The 27,496-nt window shown below is 43.0% G+C and overlaps 1 protein-coding gene across 1 annotated transcript in view; it reads right to left on the reverse strand.

The window, feature by feature from the left end:
• Positions 1-27,496, reverse strand: part of LOC139446275 (dynein axonemal heavy chain 3-like) — a 178,323-nt gene that overhangs the window by 39,176 nt on the left and 111,651 nt on the right. The window contains exons 51-66 of the mRNA XM_071227629.1: positions 26,892-27,044; positions 25,136-25,312; positions 24,267-24,405; positions 22,262-22,452; positions 21,096-21,191; positions 19,352-19,543; positions 16,163-16,296; positions 15,235-15,397; positions 13,151-13,333; positions 9,315-9,473; positions 8,702-8,773; positions 6,645-6,845; positions 4,162-4,317; positions 3,571-3,771; positions 1,827-1,960; positions 356-527 (exon numbers count right to left, since the gene is read on the reverse strand). Of these exons, the coding sequence (XP_071083730.1) occupies positions 356-527; positions 1,827-1,960; positions 3,571-3,771; positions 4,162-4,317; positions 6,645-6,845; positions 8,702-8,773; positions 9,315-9,473; positions 13,151-13,333; positions 15,235-15,397; positions 16,163-16,296; positions 19,352-19,543; positions 21,096-21,191; positions 22,262-22,452; positions 24,267-24,405; positions 25,136-25,312; positions 26,892-27,044 (2,523 nt within the window). The remainder of the gene's footprint in view (positions 1-355; positions 528-1,826; positions 1,961-3,570; positions 3,772-4,161; positions 4,318-6,644; positions 6,846-8,701; positions 8,774-9,314; positions 9,474-13,150; positions 13,334-15,234; positions 15,398-16,162; positions 16,297-19,351; positions 19,544-21,095; positions 21,192-22,261; positions 22,453-24,266; positions 24,406-25,135; positions 25,313-26,891; positions 27,045-27,496) is intronic.

Consider the following 27,496-nt stretch of genomic DNA (forward strand, 5'->3'; position numbering starts at 1 on the left):
CTTATAATTAAATTTGAGAACGAAAACTTGTGTTATCTATGATAGTTTAACCAACAAGAGTTTTATATCACAAAGCAGACAAAAATGAGAAGATTGATAAACATTTCAGGTGTAGGAATACATTCTGTGGCATGACATGAATCAGGTAATTGTTTAATTTATGCTCATAACTTCATCGACGTTCTGTAGTTATAAAAGTAGTCCGCTTCGGTGGGCGTGGCTTAATTTTTTACATTCATTCTTTGGGAATTTTGTCTTGTTTGTAATTTGTGAGAAAAATCATGGACTAGAATATCAGACATGAAGACATGGTGTGTCAGACAACTGCTCCACACTGACAACCTGTTCCTCCTACCTGAAGGCAGTTTTCAAGACCTCGAGTGTAGTTGGGGTCGGACAGTTTGACGACCTCCAGCTTATTGGCCTTCTCCATGTTCTTGATCCACTTGTTGGCCTGACCTTGAGGGTCGATCATAAGCGGCCATCGGTTGGCTGACGTCACGATGATGGCGTTGTCCACGGAGTAGCTGTGGAAGAGAGACATGAGAGACAACTATACAACTTGGAGAGAGACATGAGAGACAACTATGCAAGTGGGAGAGAGACATGAGAGACAACTATACAACTTGGAGAGAGACATGAGAGACAACTATGCAAGTGGGAGAGAGACATGAGAGACAACTATACAACTTGGAGAGAGAGATGGGAGACAACAACACAACTTGGAGAGAGAGATGGGAGACAACAACACAACTTGGAGAGAGACATGAGAGACAACTACACAAGTGGGAGAGAGAGAGACATGAGAGACAACTACACAAGTGGGGGGGGAGACATGAGAGACAACTACACAAGTGGGGGGGAGACATGAGAGACAAATACACAACCTGGAGAGAGACATGGGAGACAACAACACAAGTGGGGGGGAGACATGAGAGACAAATACACAAGTGGGAGAGAGAGAGAGAGACATGGGAGACAACTACACAAGTGGGAGAGAGAGAGACATGAGAGACAACTACACAAGTGGGAGAGAGAGAGACATGAGAGACAACTACACAAGTGGGAGAGAGAGAGACATGAGAGACAACTACACAAGTGGGGGGGAGACATGAGAGACAACTACACAAATGGGAGAGAGAGGGACATGAGAGACAACTACACAAGTTGGAGAGAGAGAGACATGAGAGACAACTGAACAAGTGGGTAAGCAAGGGATGCTAGCTCAGCTCACTTGACTTTGAGGTACAGGAATGATGACAGAACAGTATTAACATTTCTTCATGTTTCATTTCATACATACAAACTGTCTAACTTTACTTTTGAAGAAATATTTAACACATTTCTATATCCATGAGAAACAAATAGTAAATACCTATAGTATGATTTCTATAAATATTTGTTTATACCCCTGTGAGGACCTAGGGTAGACTGTGCCCCCAGCACCCAACTGCTACACACAAGAGGCCACTTGATGAGGAACCCATGGGGATGCCTGGTTAGGATTGGCCCCCAGCAACCTACGCTGGACGTAAGAGGCGACATAATGGAACGGGTGATTAGACTCGGTGACTTGGTTGATGATGTGTCAACATACATTGACAATGCGGAGCATTGCTTATAAAATCAGTCACTGGATTGTCTGGTCAAGACTTGATTGTTTAGAGGCCACCTTCATATAGCTGGAATATTGCTGAGTAATAAAATATAAATAATCTAAAGTATGTGTTAATCTATTGCAAGACAGGTGGAGGTCATCAATTCTAAGCCTTGATAGTACTTACTGAGGTTTAGCGTCTAGGATACTATGACACTATGGTACTTACTTGTCGACCGGGAGACCGGCTATCTGCCAGTCTCGGATCTTGACTGGATCTCCAAGAGTGCTTGACAGAGAGAAGGTCTCAGACACTGGGATCCCCTTGTCTTTACACATGTCATACCACTCCTTCAGGCACTCCTGCAGCACAGAAGTCACACAAATGTCACACAGATGTCACACAGATGACACACAGAGATCACAGATGACACACAGACATTACAGATGACACACAGAGATCACAGATGACACACAGATGTCACAGATGACACACAGACATTACAGATGACACACAGAGATCACAGATGACACACAGACATTACAGATGACACACAGATATTACAGATGTCACACAGATGTCACACAGATGACACACAGAGATCACAGATGACACACAGATGACACACTGAGATCACAGATGACACACAGACATTACAGATGACACACAGACATTACAGATGACACACAGATGTCACACAGATGTCACAGATGACACACAGACATTACAGATGTCACACAGATGACACACAGATATCACAGATGACACACAGACATTACAGATGACACACAGAGATCACAGATGTCACACAGATGTCACAGATGACACACAGACATTACGGATGTCACACAGATATCACAGATGACACACAGACATTACAGATGACACACAGAGATTACAGATGACACACAGATGTCACAGATGACACACAGACATTACAGATGTCACACAAATGTCACACAGATGACACAGATATCACAGATGACACACAGACAATACAGATGTCACACAGATGACACACAGATATCACAGATGACACACAGACATTACAGATGACACACAGATGTCACAGATGACACACAGATGTCACAGATGACACACAGAGATTACAGATGACACACAGATGTCACAGATGACACACACAGACCACAAATGACACACAGAGATCACAGATGACACACATTGATCACAGATGTCACAAATGACACACAGATTACAGATGACACACAGATGTCACAGATGACACACACAGACCACAGATGACGCACAGAGATTACAGATGACACACAGATGTCACAGATGACACACACAGACCACAGATGACGCACATTGATCACAGATGTCACAAATGACACACAGAGATCACAGATGACACACATTGATCACAGATGTCACAAATGACACACACAGACCACAGATGACGCACATTGATCACAGATGTCACAAATGACACACAGAGATCACAGATGACACACATTGATCACAGATGTCACAAATGACACACAATGATCACAGATGACACAAATGACACACATTGATCACAGATGTCACAAATGACACACAATGATCACAGATGACACAAATGACACACATTGATCACAGATGACACAAATGACACACATTGATCACAGATGTCACAAATGACACACATTGATCACAGATGACACAAATGACACACATTGATCACAGATGACACACAGACATCACAGATGACACACAGACATCACAGATGACTCAAAGATGTCACAGATGTCAGACAGAGATCACAGAAGAAACACAGATGTCAGACAGGTGACACACAGATATCACAGATGTCCAACAGATGACAAACAGACATCATTACACAGTATCCATCATTTGTTGATTAAAAAATGTTATTCAATTACAATTACAATTACAATTGTGTTACAGTTTTAGTTAGGATGCTACTTTCGGGATTAAGCATTCCACTGCATATCAAGTCATTGCTCACCAGCCTATAATCCAGAATAAAAGGTCCAAGATAGGCCACCACACTAGCTGAGAGGAGGACGTCACCCACGATGTTGTCATACGTCTCGCTGAGCTCGTGGACATTCTGTGTCCACCGTGACCTCTCCCCACCCAGGCCACTGATCAGCTTGTTGGCCCGCTCTATCTTCACCTTCGTCAGCTCAATGTTATCCTCCAGGTTCTAAATGGTGGATAAAAAACAGACACCAACATTTAAATCATTTCATTATAATGTAAACAAGTGTGATAATGTAGCGACCATAAAATTTCCGAGTCCTGTGATGGGATTCGAACCACGGACCTTCTGAGCAGAGGTCAGACGCCTTGTCCACATGACCAAAGAGGTTAACCGCGTCAGCAAGCTGACAAGGTAAGGATGTCATCTGTGGGATGACTCCATGCCCTGCTACAATAACATCAGATAAAAAGCAGAAGATTCTGATGCATTTAACTTAAGTTCTGTTTTATTTTGGGTTGTTTAATGTTGAATCATTCTAATAATATTCATGAGGATATTTCAAAAGATTTTGTTACAGCAGCATCGTTGATACTGAAAGAAATCTGCCCTGACCTTTTTCTCGGTCTGTTTCTGGTTGAGATGGTCGTTGAGGTTGGCCAGCTTGTCGCGGACGGTCTTCAGTTCGGCCTGCTTCTCCTTCAACTTGGCCATCTGGTCTTCAAGAACCCCTTCTGCCATAGCCAGACTCTGCTGCTTGGGCGCCACCACCTGCCGGTCATCAGTGAGTGAGTGAGTGAGTTGGGTTCAGTGCCGCTTTGAACAGTATTCCAGTTACAGATATCATGACGCATCAAAGTAATGTGGGAGGAGAGCCGGAGTGATGCTGGTCTTATATGTGCACCTCTGTGGAACCCACAAGCACAGCTTCGACATAATGGTGCTGACATACCAAGTGAGTGAGTGAGTTGGGTTTTAGGCCGCTTTTAACAGTATTCCAGTTATATCGTGGCGTGTCAGCTTAATGTGGGAGGAAAGCCCGAAGTGATGCAGGTCTCAGACGTTTACCACTTTGGTGAAACCCACGAGCACGGGTATGGTGCTGACAAACATAGAAACATAATCAGGGTGAACCGGGATTCGAACCCACAATCATAGGTTTCTGGCGTGCCAAAGGGACGCAACTCTGCACAGTGAATCGCGGCGCCTTAGACGACTGGGCCACCCGTGCCCCCTGACATACCAAGAACCATAATCAGGGCCAACAGGGAAACCATGACCATATTAGGACTTTGGTACTCACAAGACTACCAGGAACTATGGTTAGTCACATAATATATTGTTTAAATACAGTCACAATAAAAGTTGCTTATGTTTGCATTTCTTTCTGACTTTGAACGCATTGTTTCTTATTTTATATATTTGAGAAAAGATATAAATTCAATTGACTTCAGTGTATGCATGATCTGATTTTATATGTGGATGTAAATAGCATTTGCCAGGGCTCTGGAAAAACAACTCTTGAAACCTACAGTTGGTACACAGGAATGGTCGGGTAATAGGGTGTTGAGTACTCGGGTTGTAAATATGGACTTGTCCCAGTCCTATTGAATATCATACAATGGACTAATTAAGACGAACAGTCTAGATCTTGACTGGAAATGTGCAAAAGATTGTGGGGTATAGTCCCTGTTTAGAATCCATGATGGTTCAACAACCGTTGTAGTAGGGTGCACAGAAAGTGCCAAGGTCCTAGTCACTGCAATTCACTGTGCAGAGTTGTCTCCCTTATCTGCACAAGGATCTGCTTGTCAATGGTTGGAATACCAGTTTACTCATGATCCTCTTTCAGCATCACATTCTCCTGGTTTTGTATGACAGTCATCAGTTTGGGCTTCCTCCAACACTAGGCTAAGAAGTTATATGATGTCATTGAAATACATTTCAAAGCAACTAAAACCCAACTCTTTCACTCACCCAATGGGAGACTCAACTAAGTTTCCACACAGTGTAGTGTGGCAATAAATCCATGAGGAGAGGTTTAATTCTCATGTATACCTCAGTCCACACACCCCATGAAGATCCTGGTTAGAATTGGTCTTCAGCAACCAATGCTTGTCGGAACAAGAGACTAACAGGATCAGGTTGTCAGGCTTGCGGACTTGGTTGATGCATGTCATATTTGTCATCATATCCCAACTGAGTAGACTGATGCTCATGGTGTTATTCACTGGAGTATCAAGGTCAGATCAAGCATTTTTAAAAGGGAGGGGTCTAATCCAGCATTTTTAAAAGGAGGTGTCCGATCCAGCATTTTGAAAAGGGAGGGGTCCAATCCAGCGTTTTTAAAAGGGAGGGGTCCGTTCCAGCATTTTGAAAAGGGAGGGGTCCAATCCAGCGTTTTTAAAAGAGAGGGGTCCGATCCAGCATTTTTAAAAGGAGGTGGCCGATCCAGCATTTTTAAAAGGGAGGGGTCCGTTCCAGCATTTTTAAAAGGGAGGGGTCCGATCCAGCGTTTTTAAAAGGGAGGGGTCCGTTCCAGCATTTTTAAAAGGAGGTGTCCGATCCAGCATTTTTAAGAGGGAGGGGTCCGATCCAGCATTTTTAAGAGGGAGGTGTCCGATCCAGCATTTTTAAGAGGGAGGGGTCCGATCCAGCATTTTTAAGAGGGAGGTGTCCGATCCAGCATTTTTAAGAGGGAGGGGTCCGATCCAGCATTTTTAAGAGGGAGGGGTCCGATCCAGCATTTTTAAGAGGAAGGGGTCCGATCCAGCATTTTTGAAAGGGAGGGGTCCAAAATATGTAAATCCTCTCCCTTTTTCTGCCAACAACATACTACATTGGGTTTTCAAAAGGGTTGTTTCCTGACCCCCTGGCCCCACTCTAGATCTGCCTAGGAGTATCTGGTCTAGACTTGATTATTTTCAGACAGCTGTCAGTTTGCTGGAATTTTGCTGAGTGTGTTTAAAACAAACAAACAAACAAACAAACAATAGTTATTTCATTGATTCTTCAGTCCACTGTTATCTGACTACCCTCCTGTTGACAAGATGAAGGCTCATCACCCTCACCGCCTCTATGATCAGGTACCCCCTCACCTTGATGACGCCATCATAAACATCCATGGCTCGCACCCACTTGCAGAGACCCTCACAGGCTGAGGACACGTTCTTGATAATTGCCGGGTCGAAGTCGGGATTGTTGATGTACTTGTCCCGGATCTTCTTGATGGTTGCCACAGGGATGTTGTCCTTGTCATACTCCTTCAGAGACTCCAGGAACTTCATGTCACCCAGCATCTGGGGTCATGAGGAAACACATGCCAGGTAAGACATATTCACATTTAAAATTCTGTCTTACAGAGTAGCTTTGTTAATAAACAAAAGGCAGGGAAATGCTTTTTGAAATATCAGCACTGATTTGAGGCTATTTTATCATAAGAACAAAATTACAAAAAGAATTCAATTTTTTTCAATCCATTAAAGTATTAGTATTTTTTTTTTTTAAATTTAAGGAGGCTTGCTCAAAACACAAGAATCAGAAAGTTCTGATATGAGGCTAAAGCTTTACATTCTTTTTGTAATTTTGTTCTTATGAAAAACATCCTCAAATCAGTGCTGATATTTACAGACTGGAGATTATTGAGAAGGTAGGTAGGGAGACTGGAGATTATTGAGAAGGTAGGTATGGAGACTGGAGACTATTGAGAAATAAGGTGGAGAGACTGGAGATTATTGAGAAGGTAGGTAGGGAGACTGGAGATTATTGAGAAGGTAGGTAGGGAGACTAGAGATTATTGAGAAGGTAGGTAGGGAGACTGGAGATTATTGAGAAGGTAGGTATGGAGACTGGAGACTATTGAGAAATAAGGTGGAGAGACTGGAGATTATTGAGAAGGTAGGTAGGGAGACTGGAGATTATTGAGAAGATAGGTAGGGAGCCTAGAGATTATTGAGAAGGTAGGTAGGGAGACTGGAGTTTATTGAGAAGGTAGGTATGGAGACTGGAGACTATTGAGAAATAAGGTGGAGAGACTGGAGATTATTGAGAAGGTAGGTAGGGAGACTGGAGATTATTGAGAAGGTAGGTAGGGAGACTGGAGATTATTGAGAAGGTAGGTATGGAGACTGGAGACTATTGAGAAATAAGGTGGAGAGACTGGAGATTATTGAGAAGGTAGGTAGGGAGACTGGAGATTATTGAGGAGGTAGGTATGGAGACTGGAGGCTATTGAGAAATAAGGTGGAGAGACTGGAGATTATTAAGAAGGTAGGTAGGGAGACTGGAGATTATTGAGAAGGTAGGTAGGGAGACTGGAGACTATTGAGAAGGTAGGTGGGGAGACTAGAGATTATTGAGAAGGTAGGTAGGGAGACTGGAGATTATTGAGAAGGAAGGTAGGGAGACTAGAGATTATTGAGAAGGTAGGTAGGGAGACTGGAGATTATTGAGAAGGTAGGTAGGGAGACTCGAGATTATTGAGTAGGTAGGTGGGGAGACTGGAGATTATTGAGAAGGTAGGTAGGGAGACTGGAGATTATTGAGAAGGTAGGTGGGGAGACTAGAGATTATTGAGAAGGAAGGTGGGGAGACTGGAGATTATTGAGAAGGTAGGTAGGGAGACTAGAGATTATTGAGAAGGTAGGTAGGGAGACTGGAGATTATTGAGAAGGTAGGTAGGGAGACTAGAGATTATTGAGAAGGTAGGTAGGGAGACTCGAGATTATTGAGAAGGTAGGTAGGGAGACTAGAGATTATTGAGAAGGTAGGTAGGGAGACTAGAGATTATTGAGAAGGTAGGTAGGGAGACTAGAGATTATTGAGAAGGTAGGTAGGGAGACTGGAGATTATTGAGAAGGTAGGTGGAGAGACTGGGGATTATTGAAAAGGTAGGTAGGGAGACTGGAGATTATTTGTACTAAAGCAGATTTGAAAGATTGTATAGGGAGGCACATATGGTTTGACTGAAAACCAGCAGTGAGCAACCAAATTATGGAATATGTACACACTTTCTAGAATTTTAACAGAAAATAAATACTATGGGTAATATACAGAATTACCTACTTGCAACTCAGAAATATGTGTTGTCGGTCCACAGTGAAATGATAGTGAAAATGTTCATATGATATCAATACTTGAAGGTACTCAGTCCTACCTTCCTTGCAGGGGCCCAGTAGTCCTCTACCGACTTGCCATTCGGGTCCACCTTCCTCTCGGGTCGGATTCCCTGGGAAATACAGACAACCACTAACTCATGTCAACAAAGTAGGGACAACAACAACACTATTACCGTATTCGACGTAATAAGTGCCCCGCTCTAATAAGCGCCCACGGCGATATTTGCTAATATATTGGCTAGTGAACAATCCCAATTAACACCCCTTCCAATTGATCAATGTACACATGACTTATTTATTCGTGTATAATACACACTCTTGTGTTAAATGCACCCTTTATTATGGGCAATTAATTTCTGGAAAAATATATATCTGTCGTTTATAAACATTTCAGGCTGTCAGAATAAATCGCGAAATTTACGATCTTTGAACTTATTTTTCACCAAAATTATATTCTAATAAGAGCCCCTTATTTCTAATTTTGAGAGCGCCCTGGACGCCTATTGCGGCGAATACGGTATCAACATTCCAAGGAACTCATTTATAGCACCGTAAGATAAAGTTTCATGTCAGATCACCATTCTTTCCACCCAGCCAAATGTTTCTGCAGCGTTATGTGTCAGTGTTTCGGGAGATCACACATCAACCAACCTTCATGATGCAGACGGCCTCCATCACCAGCTTCACACCTGCTGGTGGATTCTGCAAGTTCTTCACGATGGAGATGTCGTTCTGCTTCAGAGTGTTGAGGGCGGCAACAGCAGCATTCAAGGCCGGCAGAGCTACAGCAAGCTTGGCCTCACATTCATCCTTTGAAGAAGAAACAAACATGTGTCAACAAACTTAACATTGTAAACAAATAGGTTCCCTTCTGTTTTCAAGGACAATATGCCAACATAAGAGTCAGCCTTATTCACAAAGGAAGTACATAAAATTGGTCCGGTCTATTAATAGTTAACTATATGTATATGTGGCCTTGACACCATCACACAGACACCAGCAGTCCACATAACTCACACAGACACCAGCAGGCCACATGACTCACACAGAAACCAGCAGGCCAAATAACTCACACAGACACCAGGAGTCCAAATAACTCACACAGACACCAGGAGTCCAAATAACTCACACAGACACCAGGAGTCCAAATAACTCACACAGACACCAGGAGTCCAAATAACTCACACAGACACCAGGAGTCCAAATGACTCACATAGACACCAGCAGGACTTGTGACTCACACAGACACCAGCAGTCCACATAACTCACACAGACACCAGCAGTCCACATGACTCACACAGACACCAGGAGTCCAAATAACTCACACAGACACCAGGAGTCCAAATAACTCACATAGACACCAGGAGTCCAAATGACTCACATAGACACCAGCAGGCCTTATGACTCACACAGACACCAGCAGTCCACATAACTCACACAGACACCAGCAGGCCAAATAACTCACACAGACACCAGCAGGCCAAATAACTCACACAGACACCAGCAGGCCAAATAACTCACACAGACACCAGGAGTCCAAATAACTCACACAGACACCAGGAGTCCAAATAACTCACACAGACACCAGAAGTCCAAATGACTCACACAGACACCAGCAGGCCTTGTGACTCACACAGACACCAGCAGTCCACATGACTCACACAGACACCAGCAGGCCACATGACTCACACAGACACCAGCAGTCCACATGACTCACACAGACACATGCAGGCCACATGACTCACACAGACACCAGCACGCCTTGTGACTCACACAGACACCAGCAGTCCACATGACTCACACAGACACCAGCAGGCCAAATGACTCACACAGACACCAGCAGGCCTTGTGACTCAGACAGACACCAGCAGTCCACATGACTCACACAGACACCAGCAGTCCACATGACTCACACAGACACCAGCAGTCCACATGACTCACACAGACACCAGCAGGCCAAATGACTCACATAGACACCAGCAGGCCACATGACTCAAACAGACACCAGCAGGCCTTGTGACTCACACAGACACCAGCAGGCCACATGACTCACATAGACACCAGCAGGCCAAATGACTCACACAGACACCAGCAGGCCATATGACTCACACAGACACCAGCAGTCCACATGACTCACACAGACACCAGCAGTCCACATGACTCACACAGACACCAGCAGGCCAAATGACTCACACAGACACCAGCAGTCCACATAACTCACACAGACACCAGGAGTCCAAATGACTCACACAGACACCAGCAGGCCTTATGACTCACACAGACACCAGGAGTCCACATAACTCACACAGACACCAGCAGGCCTTATGACTCACACAGACACCAGGAGTCCACATAACTCACACAGACACCAGCAGGCCACATGACTCACACAGACACCAGCAGGCCAAATAACTCACACAGACACCAGCAGGCCAAATAACTCACACAGACACCAGGAGTCCAAATAACTCACACAGACACCAGGAGTCCAAATAACTCACACAGACACCAGGAGTCCAAATAACTCACACAGACACCAGGAGTCCAAATAACTCACACAGACACCAGGAGTCCAAATAACTCACACAGACACCAGGAGTCCAAATGACTCACACAGACACCAGCAGGCCTTGTGACTCACACAGACACCAGCAGTCCACATGACTCACACAGACACCAGCAGGCCACATGACTCACACAGACACCAGGAGTCCACATAACTCACACAGACACCAGCAGGCCTTATGACTCACACAGACACCAGGAGTCCACATAACTCACACAGACACCAGCAGGCCACATGACTCACACAGACACCAGCAGGCCAAATAACTCACACAGACACCAGCAGGCCAAATAACTCACACAGACACCAGGAGTCCAAATAACTCACACAGACACCAGGAGTCCAAATAACTCACACAGACACCAGGAGTCCAAATAACTCACACAGACACCAGGAGTCCAAATAACTCACACAGACACCAGGAGTCCAAATAACTCACACAGACACCAGGAGTCCAAATGACTCACACAGACACCAGCAGGCCTTGTGACTCACACAGACACCAGCAGTCCACATGACTCACACAGACACCAGCAGGCCACATGACTCACACAGACACCAGGAGTCCACATGACTCACACAGACACCAGGAGTCCACATGACTCACACAGACACCAGCAGGCCTTGTGACTCACACAGACACCAGCAGTCCACATGATTCACACAGACACCAGCAGGCCAAATGACTCACACAGACACCAGCTGGCCTTGTGACTCAGACAGACACCAGCAGTCCACATGACTCACACAGACAGCAGCAGTCCACATGACTCACACAGACACCAGCAGTCCACATGACTCACACAGACACCAGCAGGCCTTGTGACTCACACAGACACCAGCAGTCCACATGACTCACATAGACACCAGCAGGCCAAATGACTCACACAGACACCAGGAGGCCATATGACTCACACAGACACCAGCAGTCCACATGACTCACACAGACACCAGCAGGCCAAATGACTCACACAGACACCAGCAGGCCAAATGACTCACACAGACACCAGCAGTCCACATGACTCACACAGACACCAGCAGGCCAAATGACTCACACAGACACCAGCACGCCTTGTGACTCACACAGACACCAGCAGTCCACATGACTCACACAGACACCAGCAGGCCACATGACTCACACAGACACCAGGAGTCCAAATGACTCACACAGACACCAGCAGGCCTTATGACTCACACAGACACCAGCAGTCCACATAACTCACACAGACACCAGCAGGCCACATGACTCACACAGACACCAGCAGGCCAAATAACTCACACAGACACCAGCAGGCCAAATAACTCACACAGACACCAGCAGGCCAAATAACTCACACAGACACCAGCAGGCCAAATGACTCACACAGACACCAGCAGGCCTTGTGACTCACACAGACACCAGCAGTCCACATGACTCACACAGACACCAGCAGGCCACATGACTCACACAGACACCAGGAGTCCAAATGCTCACACAGACACCAGGAGTCCACATGACTCACACAGACACCAGCAGGCCTTGTGACTCACACAGACACCAGCAGTCCACATGATTCACACAGACACCAGCAGGCCAAATGACTCACACAGACACCAGGAGGCCTTATGACTCACACAGACACCAGCAGTCCACATGACTCACACAGACACCAGCAGTCCACATGACTCACACAGACACCAGCAGGCCAAATGACTCACACAGACACCAGCAGTCCACATGACTCACACAGACACCAGCAGGCCAAATGACTCACACAGACACCAGCAGGCCTTGTGACTCACACAGACACCAGCAGTCCACATGACTCACACAGACACCAGCAGGCCACATGACTCACACAGACACCAGGAGTCCAAATGCTCACACAGACACCAGCAGGTCTTGTGACTCATCCAGACACCAGCAGTCCACATTACTCACCTTGATACCCTTGGCCTCCATGGCGGCATTGTTGGCCCTAGCCTCGTCTGCCTCCACAATTCTCTTCTTCTCTTCCACCTCCACCGTCTCCTCCTCAATGATCTTGATGAGCTCCTCGGTTTCCTTGCTGGTCTCAATCAGCTTCGGCTGCAGATCTATCAGCTCCTCCTGCATCACGTTGATCTGCAAGAACAGGAACATTTGACACTACATGATCTGCAAGAACAGGAACAGATGACACTACATGATCTGCAAGAACAGGAACAGATGACACTACATGATCTGCAAGAACATGAACAGGTGACACTACATGATCTGCAAGAACATGAACAGGTGACACTACATGATCTGCAAGAACAGGAACAGATGATACTTCATGATCTGCAAGGACAGGAACAGATGACACTACATGATCTGCAAGAACAGGAACATTTGACACTACATGATCGGCAAGAACAGGAACAGATGACACTACATGATCGGCAAGAACATGAACAGATGACACTACATGATCGGCAAGAACAGGAACAGAGGGCACTACATGATCTGCAAGAACAGGAACAGATGACACTACATGATCTGCAACTGCCTAAAACCCTGTACATGGGAGACATCACATAACCTGGTCTGACTGTGTGATATCGTTCCCTGATGGCATGACTGTTCGAGCAGACCACTCATTTGACTGTCCAAGACTCAACTATCTCGTCTGCAGTGTCAAATCTTGTCAACTTTTTAATGCATAGAGAATCTCACCAAGTGTCTTTTGACATGAAATATCTCAACATGTGTCGATAAAAACTCTGAGGCTTAAGAGTGTTATTTCATTTCAAAAGACAAGAGGGTTGGCTTCCATTTATCATCCAAAATCAATTTTCCAACTTTGTCAGTTTGAAACTAGTAAAAACCTATAAAAAATAAAGCAAACCATCTTCAGTGAGATTAGTGATGTTATTTGATACTGACATCACCTGAATAATAACAAAGACAATACAAAAATAATACAAAAAATTTAAAACAAGTTTAATAAAGTCAATGTGACACACATGCGAGTATAATAATTTCTTAATTACCCATTGTTTCTTAATTCTTTTCAGCTCCCCTTTAAAAAAATGTACTCATCACAACCGCCTTCTTAGAAAAACCATAATTGTCAAGTGATGTAAAAAATCTTCAGCTATGCTGTCATTTCTAGAGTGATGTCTTTCTGACCTTAGAAAACCATAATTTTTCGAATTATGTCTACAATCTTCAGCTATGCTGTCATTTCTAGAGTGACGTCATTCTGACCTTAGAAAACCATAATTTTCGAATTATGTCTACAATCTTCAGCTATGATGTCATTTCTAGTGTGACATCAGAATAAGATTTGAAAGACGTCAACAATGCTGTCTGGATGATTTAAACAGTATACTGGTGTGTGTGAGGTGATATCTGCACCAGTGAACATACAGTGTTTCTGAGCTGGGTTCATTCATCTTCCTGAGTCAAGGGAGTTAACTGACTATAAGAGTCCAGTTTCCACCCTTGCCGAACTAGGCTGGTATTAAGGAGTTACATTTTGGCTGGACAAACGAGTCTATGCATAGTCCAATCAAAATCGCGCACTGAAATCGAAATCCGGTTCGTAAAGTGTCATGCACATTTCGGTTGACTGCAGGATTTGCAAAGCATGTGCACTGCTAACTCGTTGTCAACAGATATTTTCTATATCTTTTCATGTTTTTAATAATGGTGCTCACATGATTTGATGCACTTTGCGATGTAAGACTTGTTTGATCACAATATAGATCTTGATTATCGATCAGATCGTCTTGACTGGGCGCCAACGTTTTGTTTGAAGCAAATGCAAGTGATACAAGAGGTTGACTCTGATTGGTCAATAGGAGAGGCATAGAAAGGACATTACTTGTAATAGCCACTGGTGACGCTACGATCAAGGCCAGGAATTCCAGCCTAGTTCGGCAAGGGTGGAAACTGGACTTTTAAAGTCAGTTAACTCTCTTGCCTCGGGAAGATGGGGTTCATTTCTAACCATATGGGTAATGAAGGACGCTCTATGTGGCAGAGTTCCTGAGACTCACCTGGGACTCGGAGAACTCCAGCTTCTCCAGGCCCACCATGTATCGGTTCTTCAGAGTCAGGATCTCCAGCCTCTTCTTGTTCAGGAGGTTCTTGAAGGTCTTGATCAACTCCAGGTAGGACGTCGGGGTCACATAATTCCTTCGCCGCATTGTTTCATAGTACCTGCGTTAAATAGATGATTATGGTTTCAGACCTCTTTTAGCCATGTTCCAGCAGTGGAGGACACCAACTAGGGGCTTCACTCATTGTACCCACGTGGTGAATCAAACCCAGGCATTCAGTATAATGAGTGCTTTAATCACTAGGCTACCTTCAGCCACCATGAAATGAGGTCAGCAGTCTCACAGTAGTAAGGCTATCGGTTTGTGAAACAGCGCCTATTCTGTGCTGCACAAATAAACTAACAGCCTTTTACGGCCACTTGTTTTGTTTGTTTTTTCTTGAAATTTCAAGAAACTAACTTGAAATTTCAAGATGTTATGTTGACATTTCAAGATACATACTAATTTGAAATTTCAAGATAATGATCTTGAAATTTAAAGATACTAAGTAGAAATTTAAAGATACATACTAATTTGAAATTTCGAGATAATGATCTTGAAATTTCAAGATACTAAGTTGAAATTATAAGATATAACTTGAAATTTCAACTTTGTATCTTGAAATTTTAAATTTATTATCCTGAAATTTCAAGATGCTAAGTTTTGAAATTTCAAGATTCTAAAGTGAAATTTGAAGATACTAAGTTGAAATTTCAAAATATTAACTTCAAATTTCTACTCATTATCTTGAAATTTCAAGTTATTATCTTGAAATTTCAACTTATGTAACTTGAAATTTCAACTTAGTGTCTTGAAATTTCAAGAAAACAAGAGGAAACAAATGACCCTATATAAACTAGTTCTCTAATGCAGTACCGGTACTCACCTATTGGAGAGAGCACGGACACTCTCGTGGAAGTGTTTACACATGACAACAGTGTTGTCCCTCACATCTTGAGACATCTCCACCTCATCCAGGAACTTGTTGGCCACCAGCTCCAGGGCATCCTCAGGCCATGCCTACACCAAGACAGAGTATTAGTACTGTCAGCAAACACTACAGGTTGTAGCAGGATCACTCAGGGTACATGGTTTTTTTTTATGCGTCCTGTGTTAGGTTTTATACCACAAACCAGAGGCGCAGCACATGGTATAAAACCTAACGAGGGACGCATAAAACCCCATGTATCCCAAGTGATCCTGCTACAAAGAATTTATCTTACAGACATGTTTTAATGTGACATTGTAATAGAATTAATATGAATTAAAAACTGATAGAAAACACCTGTTCAATCGAGCTGATGTTAGCGTGTGTTATATCATATGATTTCCACTGACTCTGAAAAAAAGCGTGCAGCTTTTTGCCTGGAAGCGGGGTATAAGGGATTTATTCTGCCTCTCAGAAATCCATGTGCAGTCTGTTTTGTTCATGGCGGGGTATAAGAGATTTATTCCCCCGCTGAAAGATTCATTACCCTCCAAGGCGGGATACACAGTATTTTATGAAGATCACATATGTGTCATATGTGTTTTTCTATAGTTATCGGCAACCTTCATGATCCAGTGGTTGACCATTCGCCCAGAGAGCAGAAATTTGGAGGTTCGATCCAAAAGACATTGAAAGATGGTACTTGTTGTTACCCTGTCTGGCACTCAGCATTATGGGGCTAAAACAGGGATTGTTTGGCTCGGAGACAGTATACTGTGTCTAAGTGGGGTATTCATGTTAAACTGTGGCATGGTATGTCAGTGGGCTAGCAATATAAAATCTAGTCCAAGCAGCCACACACATGCACGTCGCAATACCAGTGCAGTAATTTTGAACATCATCCCACCTTCTCTGGTTATCACAGTTACTTCACAGCATTGATATAAGCATACTTTTTATGCCTCAAAGTGAGATTGGCCAATCAGAGAGCAGAACTACTGACCCAACATGAGCCCATATACTATCAGTAAAAATCCAAGATACTCACCTAATATGCAATCTCATTAAAATCAGATCTTTGTTCTCGCTACCGCTAAACAAAGATCTGAGGACATCCCATTACGGGTCACGTCAGAACGACCTTTCGTGAATTTTGACCGACAAATGAAATGACTGACAAGAAATTGACATTAGCCAATTAGAAGGCAGCTTTCTCGAGCTTTACGACACTAGTCTCAAACTGGCGACTACGCTTCGAAACATATTTTGACGTATTCTCGATCAAAAAAATTAAAACTGATAAGAAGAACATTCTGGAATGGCTTATAGATGGCCTAGATTGTATGGATATAATCATAAAACCCGTAACTGTCGTTCAGAATACCCCGTGTTAAATATTTCGTGGTTGCATGATTAGAAAACACATTCCGACTGTCACTTTCAAAATCTGGTAAGTGACGCTCTGATTGGTTGGATGAAAGGTCATTCTGAAGTGACCCCTAACGGGATGTCCTCAGATCTTTGTTAAGCGATAGCAAGAACTAAGATCTGATTTTAATGAGATTGCCTAAAATGTGACCGTATACCATCAGTAACAGCCATTTTGGATTTTCCAACACCCACCTCACATAATTCCTATGAAAATTCTGGTACAGAAATTTGTTATTTGACACTGTTTAGATTTATTCCCCCGCTGAAAAATTCATTACCCTCCAAGGTGGTATACACAGTATTTAATCAAGATCACTGGACCAATCAGATCTTATCATTCTGACAAGGAGGTATGATAAAGTGTCATATGTGCATGTTTCTCTTTAGTTAACGGCCACCTTCATGGTCTAGTGGTAGACCATTCGCCCAGAGAGCAGAAGTTCGGAGGTTCGATCCAAAAGACATTGAAAGATGGTACTTGTTGTTACCCTGTCTGGCACTCAGCATTATGGGGCTAAAACAGGGATTGTTTGGCTTGGAGACAGTATACTGTGTCTAAGTGGGGTATTCATGTTAAACTGCGCCATGGTATCTCAGTGGGCTAGCACGATAAAATCTAGTCCAAGCAGGCACACATGCATGCACGTCGCTATACAAGTGCAATCATTTCGAACATCACCCCACCTTCTCTGGTAATCAGTTACTTCACAGCATTGATATATGCATACTTTTTATGCCTCAATGTGAGATTCATCAATCAGAGAGCAGAACTACTGACCCCGTATACCGTCAGTAAAAATCCAAGATGCTTGTCACTCACCTAATATGAGACCGTATACCGTCAGTAACAGCCATCTTGGATTTTCCAACATCCACCACACATAATTCCTATAAAAATTCTGGTACAGAAATTCGTTATTTGACACTGTTAAGTGTTTTTATATCATTAATTGTGATGTGCAAGGACATTAATTGTTCTTAAATCACTTTTGCAACTTTATTGATAAAGATTATAGTTAAAATTGTCAACAAGATGTGGCCTCTAAGGTTTAAAGAGTAAGCTCCCTTTGACCCTTAATATCAGTGTATTAAGCTTAGAAGAGTAGTGCAATATGGGTACCACATAGTGTTAACCTTCAGCACCATATATGGCAACTAAAGACACCATAACAAATTTTTTGTCTAACCTAATATGACACCATATATGGCAACAAAAGACACCACAACTAATAAAACATTCAGGATCTAAATCTACAGCCAGAGAACCTAAATGAAAAAAATAAGGGAACAGAAAGCTATATGTAGAAGAGGAGGACCTATAGCTCCGTTCAGTACAAATACTTGAAATCCACTTAATAAAACAATGAGTTAAATTTGTCTGGGGGGTACTATTATGACACAACATTTTCTGCTATATTCAGTGAGTGAGTGAATGAGTATGGTTTTACGCCGCTTTTAGCAATATTCCAGCAATATCACAGCGGGGGACACCAGAAATGGGCTTCACACATTGTACCCATGTCGGGAATCGAACTTGGGTCTTCGGCGTGACGAAGCAACGCTTTAACCACTAGACTACCCGACTGCCACTGCTATATTCAGCCTGAGAGGGTAAAAAGTCAAACTCATCCATCCCTTTCCATCCATTCCCCTATTTGTTTCCATCAGTAAATTCGCTAATCTTTTTTTCCTAATTTTCAAAATGGGGGACCTGACCTTGAACCAGTCTATGGTGCAGCAGTTGATGAGGGAGGGGAACATTCGGAGTCTGTTCCGGAAAGTGTCGCCAATCGGACTGAACGCTAGCACCACATGGAGGTTGCGTCTGATCCGCTCGATGAACTTGTTGTACATGTTCAGGGGAGTGAACTCTATCTGCAGGTTCTCCACCTGACACACAGCCTGCATCTGCAACATGAAGGAATGGTGACCGTCACAGCAACTACAGTGGAACTGGTAATCCTGGTTGTATAGATATTGTACAGATTAAAGTTTGATACCTGAATCATACCTATCTAGCTGTGCCCCTTAACTAAACAAAGATATACAGACATCGATGTTCCTGGAAGACAGAATTGTATGTAAGTACCTCCTTTAAGACTTATAAAAGCATGTTTTGATATAATAATCATAAAGGGCAAGTAAACTGAAAATAATAATTGTGATTTTGTTGCAAATATCAATTGTCCAAGATATATTAAGTCAATTCCCGGAGAGAAAATATACCATATTATTTGCAGAAAGTATTTAAATGTCTTAGTGAAAGCGATGAAATCAAATGCTCCGTAATCAGATTCCCAAACAAAACTATTTGGGGGCGTGGCCTAAAGCTACCATGGCGCAGCAAACCGTGACAAATGTTTTCATTGGCTGATGTGTTGGCTGACTTGTGATGCTTGGCATCTATACGGACATTTCAGGGAGCAGTCCATCTAAAAGTGGTAACATTTCTGTTAATCCTACAAAAATAACATTGCATACATTGGTTGTTGAAATTGCACAGCGCTTCAAACAGCAGGAACCTGTTTTAAACTCTAGGAAGGGGAATCCCCTTACTGGACGAATTCGCCTGTCGTTGTATGTCGTCTTTCTTATTCTATTTCCGATTTTCAAATTTAATTTTGGTCAAGCATTTGTGATTAAGTACACCCTAAAGTAATAAAATCTTCAAAGTTGCTATTTTGACTTTACTTGCCCTTTAAATCACCCCACCTCCCCTCTCAATAATCTCCAGTCTCACCACCTACCTTTTCAATAACCTCCAGTCTCCCCACCTTCCTTTTCAATAACCTCCAGTCTCCCCACCTACCTTTTCAATAATCTCCAGTCTCCCCACCTACCTTTTCAATAATCTCCAGTCTCCCTACCTTCCTTCTCAATAATCTCCAGTCTCCCCACCTTCCTTTTCAATAATCTCCAGTCTCCCCACCTACCTTTTCAATAATCTCCAGTCTCCCCACCTACCTTTTCAATAATCTCCAGTCTCCCTACCTTCCTTCTCAATAATCTCCAGTCTCCCCACCTACCTTTTCAATAATCTCCAGTCTCCCCACCTCCCTTCTCAATAATCTCCAGTCTCCCCACCTACCTTCTCAATAATCTCCAGTCTCCCTACCTACCTTCACAATAATCTCCAGTCTCCCCACCTACCTTCTCAATAATCTCCAGTCTCCCTACCTACCTTCTCAATAATCTCCAGTCTCCCTACCTACCTTCACAATAATCTCCAGTCTCCCCACCTACCTTCTCAATAATCTCCAGTCTCCCTACCTACCTTCTCAATAATCTCCAGTCTCCCTACCTACCTTCTCAATAGTCTCCAGTCTCCCCACCTCCCTTCTTAATAATCTCCAGTCTCCCTACCTACCTTCTCAATAATCTCCAGTCTCCCCACCTTCCTTCTCAATAATCTCCTGTCTCCCCACCTTCCTTCTCAATAATCTCCAGTCTCCACACCTACCTTCTCAATAATCTCCAGCCTCTCCTCGTTGTCATACAGGTTGGGGATGTCACCAGTGTTGAGGATCATGTTCACATCCTCCAGGAATGACTCATCCTGTAACAGTTACCATGGTTACAGGACCACACATTTTCATTTCATGCTCTGTTCTGTCCAAGGCAATACTCTATGTACAAGCACATTTTCTGTATATTTACTACAAATAAAAGACCTGATCAAAATAGCCTTCTTGCAGAACTTCTGCCAAGTTGCCCAACAATTCCCTAGTACAAACAAATTGTCCCAATTTTACTGAGTAAATGAGCGACTATGGGTTTTACACCGCTTTTAGCAATTTTCCAGCAATATCACGGCGGGGGACATCAGAAATAGGCTCACCAATATCCCTGAGTACAACATGCTGCAACTGTACCATCCTAGGTTCTCTAAACAGCCAGACTGACCATGGAATATCCACATCAAAGACACATGATAGCAGTCTTTGGCTCAAGGGTCTTTTAGCCATGTTGGACAAAGGTTCTAATCTGCTTGCTGTCATGTTTTAAGAGAGTGCATCCCTTCATTGACCCCAGCTGTGCTTTACCTTACACAGACAGAACACACAAACACATTACTACATGGGTGTCTGTATTTCATACTGAATTTACTCAAGTTCTTAGACGATCATGTCAACAAAGCCGAAGGGTATGGGTTTTATCACTTTATCACGATTGTTTGTATGTTTGTTTATCATTTAAAGCTACGCTCAGCAATATTCCAGCTACATGACAGCGGTCTGTAGATAATTGAGTCCGGACAAGACAATCCAGTGATTGACATCATGAGCATCGATCTACACAATTGTGATAGGATGACATGCATCAACCAAGTCAAAGCGTCTGACCAGTTGACGCTTGTGATAAGTATCGGTTGCTGAAGATCAATTCTAACCCAGATCTTCACTTAAGTGTGTGAGTGAGTGAGTATGGTTTTACGCCGCTTTTAGCAATATTCCAGCAATATCAAGGCGGGGGACACTGGAAATGGGCTTCACACATTGTACCCATGTCGGGAATCGAACCCGGGTCTTCGGTGTGACGAGCAAACGCTTTGACCACTAGGCTACCCGACCGCTCCTTCACTGAAGAAGAGCTATCAATTAAATATCATTTGTATTGGATGCTTGCCTTGATCTGATGGTCGCCAAACAGGAAGACCGTTGACACTCCCTCATCCCCGGCGCGCCGCATCATACGCTTCAGGTCATCCCTCCACTCCACAGTCGTGTAGTTCTTGGTGATCTCAATTTGGAACAGCTCAAAGTCCGACATAAATGCTGCCAGTCGGGTGACGCTCTGACGACCGCTGCCCCCAATACCTGGTGAAACAAAGCATCACATAGCATGATTACCCAATCTCATTAAAATCAGATCTTAGTTCCAGCTATCGCCAGACAAAGATCTGAGGACATCCCATTACGGGTCATGTCAGAACGACCTTTCGCGAACTTTGACTGACTACTGAAATGACTAACAAGAAGTCGACATCAGCCAATATGGAAAACACCTTTCTCTAGCTTCATGGCACTCGTTTCAACCTGGCGACTTCCATTTCAGACTTCGCTTGAAAAATATGTTTACACAGTTCTTGATTGAGATATTGAAAACTGAGCAAACGCACATTACCGAACGTCTAATATATGGTTGAGATTGTAAGGCAGTGCTTCCCACGTACTGTGCAACACCTCCTCCATTCAAATGTTTATCCCGCAGAAATGAGAGACAGACAATAATTTTGACGGAATCAGTCGTATGGGTCGTTACTGTCGTTCGGAATACCCCGTGTTACCGTTTTCGAGGATGCATGATTAGAGAACACATTCCAACTGTCACTTTCATGATCTGGTAAGCAACGCTTTGATTGGTTGGATGAAAGGTCGTTCTGACGTAACCTGTAATGGACCTAGATCTGATTTTAATGAGATTGCATGATTACCATAACTATTGCCATCTATGCCTCATCATAGTCATATTAACATGGGTGAACCTATTCTCCTCTGAGGGAGTCATGTTTTTTGTCACGACAAGGTATACCATGGCTCACTCCGACGCAAGTGGCAACTTAGCATAACACCACTGCCAGGCTAATTTGCACATGACCGGACTTTCCTCTTTTTTGTAAATAAACACACTTATGAAATGAGAAATGATTAGCCTAATGCAAGTATTTTGTTACAATTTACATACTGTTTTGAACAATTTTATAGATATGCTACAGCTAGGTCTGTGAGGCACTTGACAATATATATTCATACATCAAAGTGACCATATTGCTAGCTCTCTATAGGGCTTTGATGACAGCATGTGGAGCCGTACAACCAATCTAAACAACGGAAATGGAAACAGTCTTTAGTGTTTTAGGATATTTTCTCAATGACATATGTTTATCTAGATGTGTAGACTTATAAAAAATGAAACAGATGAAAAACATATGCAAGATCTTCGATGGACTGTGTAAGATGTGGCGATTCGTCACAATGCGCTCGCCTGTGGCAGAGGTACTATGCTTGCTGCATGGAACTCTGGGTAGGAGAGTGATACCAGTGGTTGACAATATGAGCAATGGTCCATGCTGTCAGGGAACACACAATTAGCAATGCGACACATTGATCCACATTGGGTACTAGGGACCGTGGGGGCACAGGTGGCCTAGTTGTCTAATGCACCACAAGTCGCAGTGCAGAGTTGCATCCCTTGGCCATGCCAAAAACATGTGCTCATGCGTTCGAATCCCTGGTCACCAAGACTATGTTTCAAGGTTTGACAGCACCATACCCGTGCCCTTGGGTTTCATCAAAGATGTAAACATCTGAGACCTGCATCACTTCGGGCTTTTCTCCCACATAATATGATATACAATGTTTTGTCGTGTATAAGGCTAGTTTTTCGTAGCTAAAATTTGGGGGTTTTCATGGAGGGTCACTTTATACACAGGGTTGAAGCGTTTAGATAATTAGATATAACTGGAATACTGTTAAAAATGAGGCTGAATCAAAAACACCCATTCTACTCTGAACTAAATATAAAGAGAATATGGCTAAAATGGTGTGATGTCGACTTGCTCATGCTGGCTTGTGGGTTGTGAGATCTTAAATCATGAATAGCACATTCTTCAACATGAAAAACGACTCACCCACTAGGAGACAGTGACCGTTTGGCTGCTTGAGAACTCGACTAATTCTGGAGATGTGTTCGATGGCAAACCTGAACATGACCAGCTCCATGGGGGCCTTGCTCATCAAATTGTATTCCTCCAGGTTGTGCTCAATTGTCTGAAGCAATTTAGGAGGTCAACAGTTCAAGTCCAAACATCAAACGCCCTTGGTTCTAAAACTCAGCATCATTCTAAATAATAAATATAGTCCCCAAAAGTATTCATTATAATGAACTTTTATTTGTTCAATATATGTGCCGTCATTGTCACAAACAATATGCAAAATGTAATTTCCCATTTATCACAATTATATTTCCATTTTTCCAATCATACACTTAAATCCCCGGCCTTTTTAATTACATACTGACAAAATGTATTTTACAATTTAGATTAGGCTAAAAAAAAAATAGTGTTGGTTCTCGGGCACTGCCTACATCATCATAAAGTTTGTTGCACATTTTGTATTTATTTCCATCATTTTCAAATATAAAAACAAATATCCTAATACTTAAAAAAAATTGTGATCCAATGTAACATGCAGTTACTTCCCTTTACATTGGCACTGCTTTACTGCACATCTTGTGTTATGGTCATGGCGGCAATAGGAGTTTGTATGCTTGTTTATGTAGGAGGCACTTTCCCAGGTTGATGCATGGTACACAACTGTTTATTTGGTTACATACCTGTCTGAACAAGCAACAACAACAACAAAAACACCACCTACCTGCACAATATTTTCAAAAGTCAGCCTGAGAATCAATTGTTTAATTTTGCGTTAATTTTAAGTTCCGACATTGGTGTGACTGAGAATGTAGTCAGTCAGTCAGTCGATGCTCTGTTGTACCTACCTCCCTCAGTTCATCCAGGTTGAGGATTTCATCGTACAGTTTGTCCTCCCCCTTCTTCGTGAGATAGTCCCCAAACATGAGGCTGCGGATGGTGTCGTCCCTGATGGACTTGCCGGGCTCCAGCAGGTGGGTGAACAGGCTGTTCATCTTCTCCTTGAAATGCGACTCAACCACTGACTGCAACAACATAGGGCGACAGTGTGGATACCCTGGACTGGTATTGCCTGGGATTCAACCACAGTGAGTGAGGTTTTACGCCGCTTTTAGCAATATTCAAGCAATATCACGGCGGAGGACACCAGAAATGGGCTTCACACATTGTACCCATGTCGGGAATTGAACCCAGGTCTTCGGCGTGATGAGCGAACGCTTTAACAACTTGGCTACCCGACCGCCCCTAAACCACAGACATCACAGATGATGATGATGATGATGATGATGATGATGATGATGATGATGATGATGATGGTGGTGGTGGTGGCATTCAGGGGCATGCTCAAAGCTCTCTTTTTACCCCGGTCACTGTAATTGGTGTGCACTCAAGAATCATTCTCCGAGGTCAGATACGTTGTCAACATTACCAAAGAGGTGAAACCCATTAGGCATCTCCTGATCTGAGGCAATGGACCCTATGTCCACTGATAAAAGAGGTTAAGCTACTGAGGTTTTACATCTTAGATCTTTGACAAGGGGTCCAACCTCGTATCAAAATGTCACTTGTGGGCTTAAATTAATCTCTTTCATCATGTAGACAAGGCGTCCAACCTTGGATCAGCAGGTCCGTGGTTCAAATCCCATCACAGGAATTGGATATCTTAAGGCTGCTACACATTCCTTCAGCTACACCATGGGGTTTATTCTTTTACGCTATAGGTACATGAACAGTGTTGATTTGAAGTTCTATAAGTATTCCAGACCATGTTCAATCACCTAATGTTTGAGTTTCACCTATTCCAGAACAATGCTCCAAGTAATCTTCAAGAATTTCATGTATAAGAGAGAGAATGTATGGATGTCATTTCTTATATTATGAGGAACACAACATTTTGGAGTATATGCTTACTCCTTCATCAGTTGAATGGCAATGGAATCAGATCTTAGTTCTCGCTATCGCTTTGCAAAGATCTGAGGACATCCCATTACGGGTCACATCAGAACGACCTATCATCCAACCAATCAGAGCGTCACTTACCAGATCATGAAAGTGTTTTCAAATCATGCTACCTCAAAATATTTAACAGAGGGTATTCCGAACAGCAGTTACAGGTTTTATGATTATATCCATACAATCTAGGCCATCTATAAGCCATTCCAGAATGTTCTTTTTAAAATGTTTAATCGAGAATGCGTCAAAATATGTTTCGAAGCGTAGTCGCCAGTTTGAAACTAGTGTCGTAAAGCTCGAGAAAGCGGCCTTCTGATTGGCTAATGTTGATTTCTTATCAGTCATTTCATTAATTGGTCAAAGTTTGCGAAAGGTCGTTCTGACGTGACCCGTAATGGGATGTCCTCAGATCTTTGTTTAGCGGTAGCGAAAACTAAGATCTGATTTTAATGAGATTGTTCATCAGTTGAATGCTTCTCTCTTTTATGTGTATCATGTCTCAATGCCAATCAAAGATTTAATGTCATGTACACCCCAGCCTCTCCTTCCTTTATCTAGGGCGAGGATTTTAATATTTTGGACGCCTCCGTTCTAAAAATTCTGAATCCGCCCTTGTGTAGGTTTAATGTAACTGTGTTTGTTTCTATTTACCTTGACCATTTTGAAGAATGTGTTGCGATCCTGGTCATCCACGAGTCTGTCATAGAACACACGGTACACCTCGTGCACCCACAGTCGGGACAGCTTCTGTCCTGCATTGGTGCCAACAGCTGACATCACGGTTGCTTTCATCAACAGGATGCCCTGAGAAGACAGTCCGGCAAGTTGTAATAATATCTTTGATCAACTTTTATTTTTTTCCCAATCTTATAAACACAAAAACACTTACTGTATTCAACGTAATAAGCGCCCCGCTCTAATCAGCGCCCATGGCGATATTTGCTAATAAATTGGCCAGTGAACAATCCCAATTAGCACCCCTTCCAATTCATCAATGTACACAACACCTTTTTATTTGCATATAATATGCACTGGTGTGTTATATGCAACCTTAATTATGGGGAATTTAATTCTGGAAAAATATATCTGTCGTACATAAACATATCAGGCTGTCAGCATAAACCACAAAATTTATCTTTCAACTCTGCTTTTTTCACCAAAATAATATTCTAATAAGAGCCCCCTATTCCTAATTTTGAGAGCGCCCTGGGCAGTTATTACGTCAAATACAGTATAAATTAAGACATAAGGACTGC

Source organism: Haliotis cracherodii, unplaced genomic scaffold (genome assembly GCF_022045235.1).
Source record: "Haliotis cracherodii isolate W230 unplaced genomic scaffold, xgHalCrac1.p SCAF_6, whole genome shotgun sequence".
Classification (NCBI taxonomy): domain Eukaryota; kingdom Metazoa; phylum Mollusca; class Gastropoda; order Lepetellida; family Haliotidae; genus Haliotis; species Haliotis cracherodii.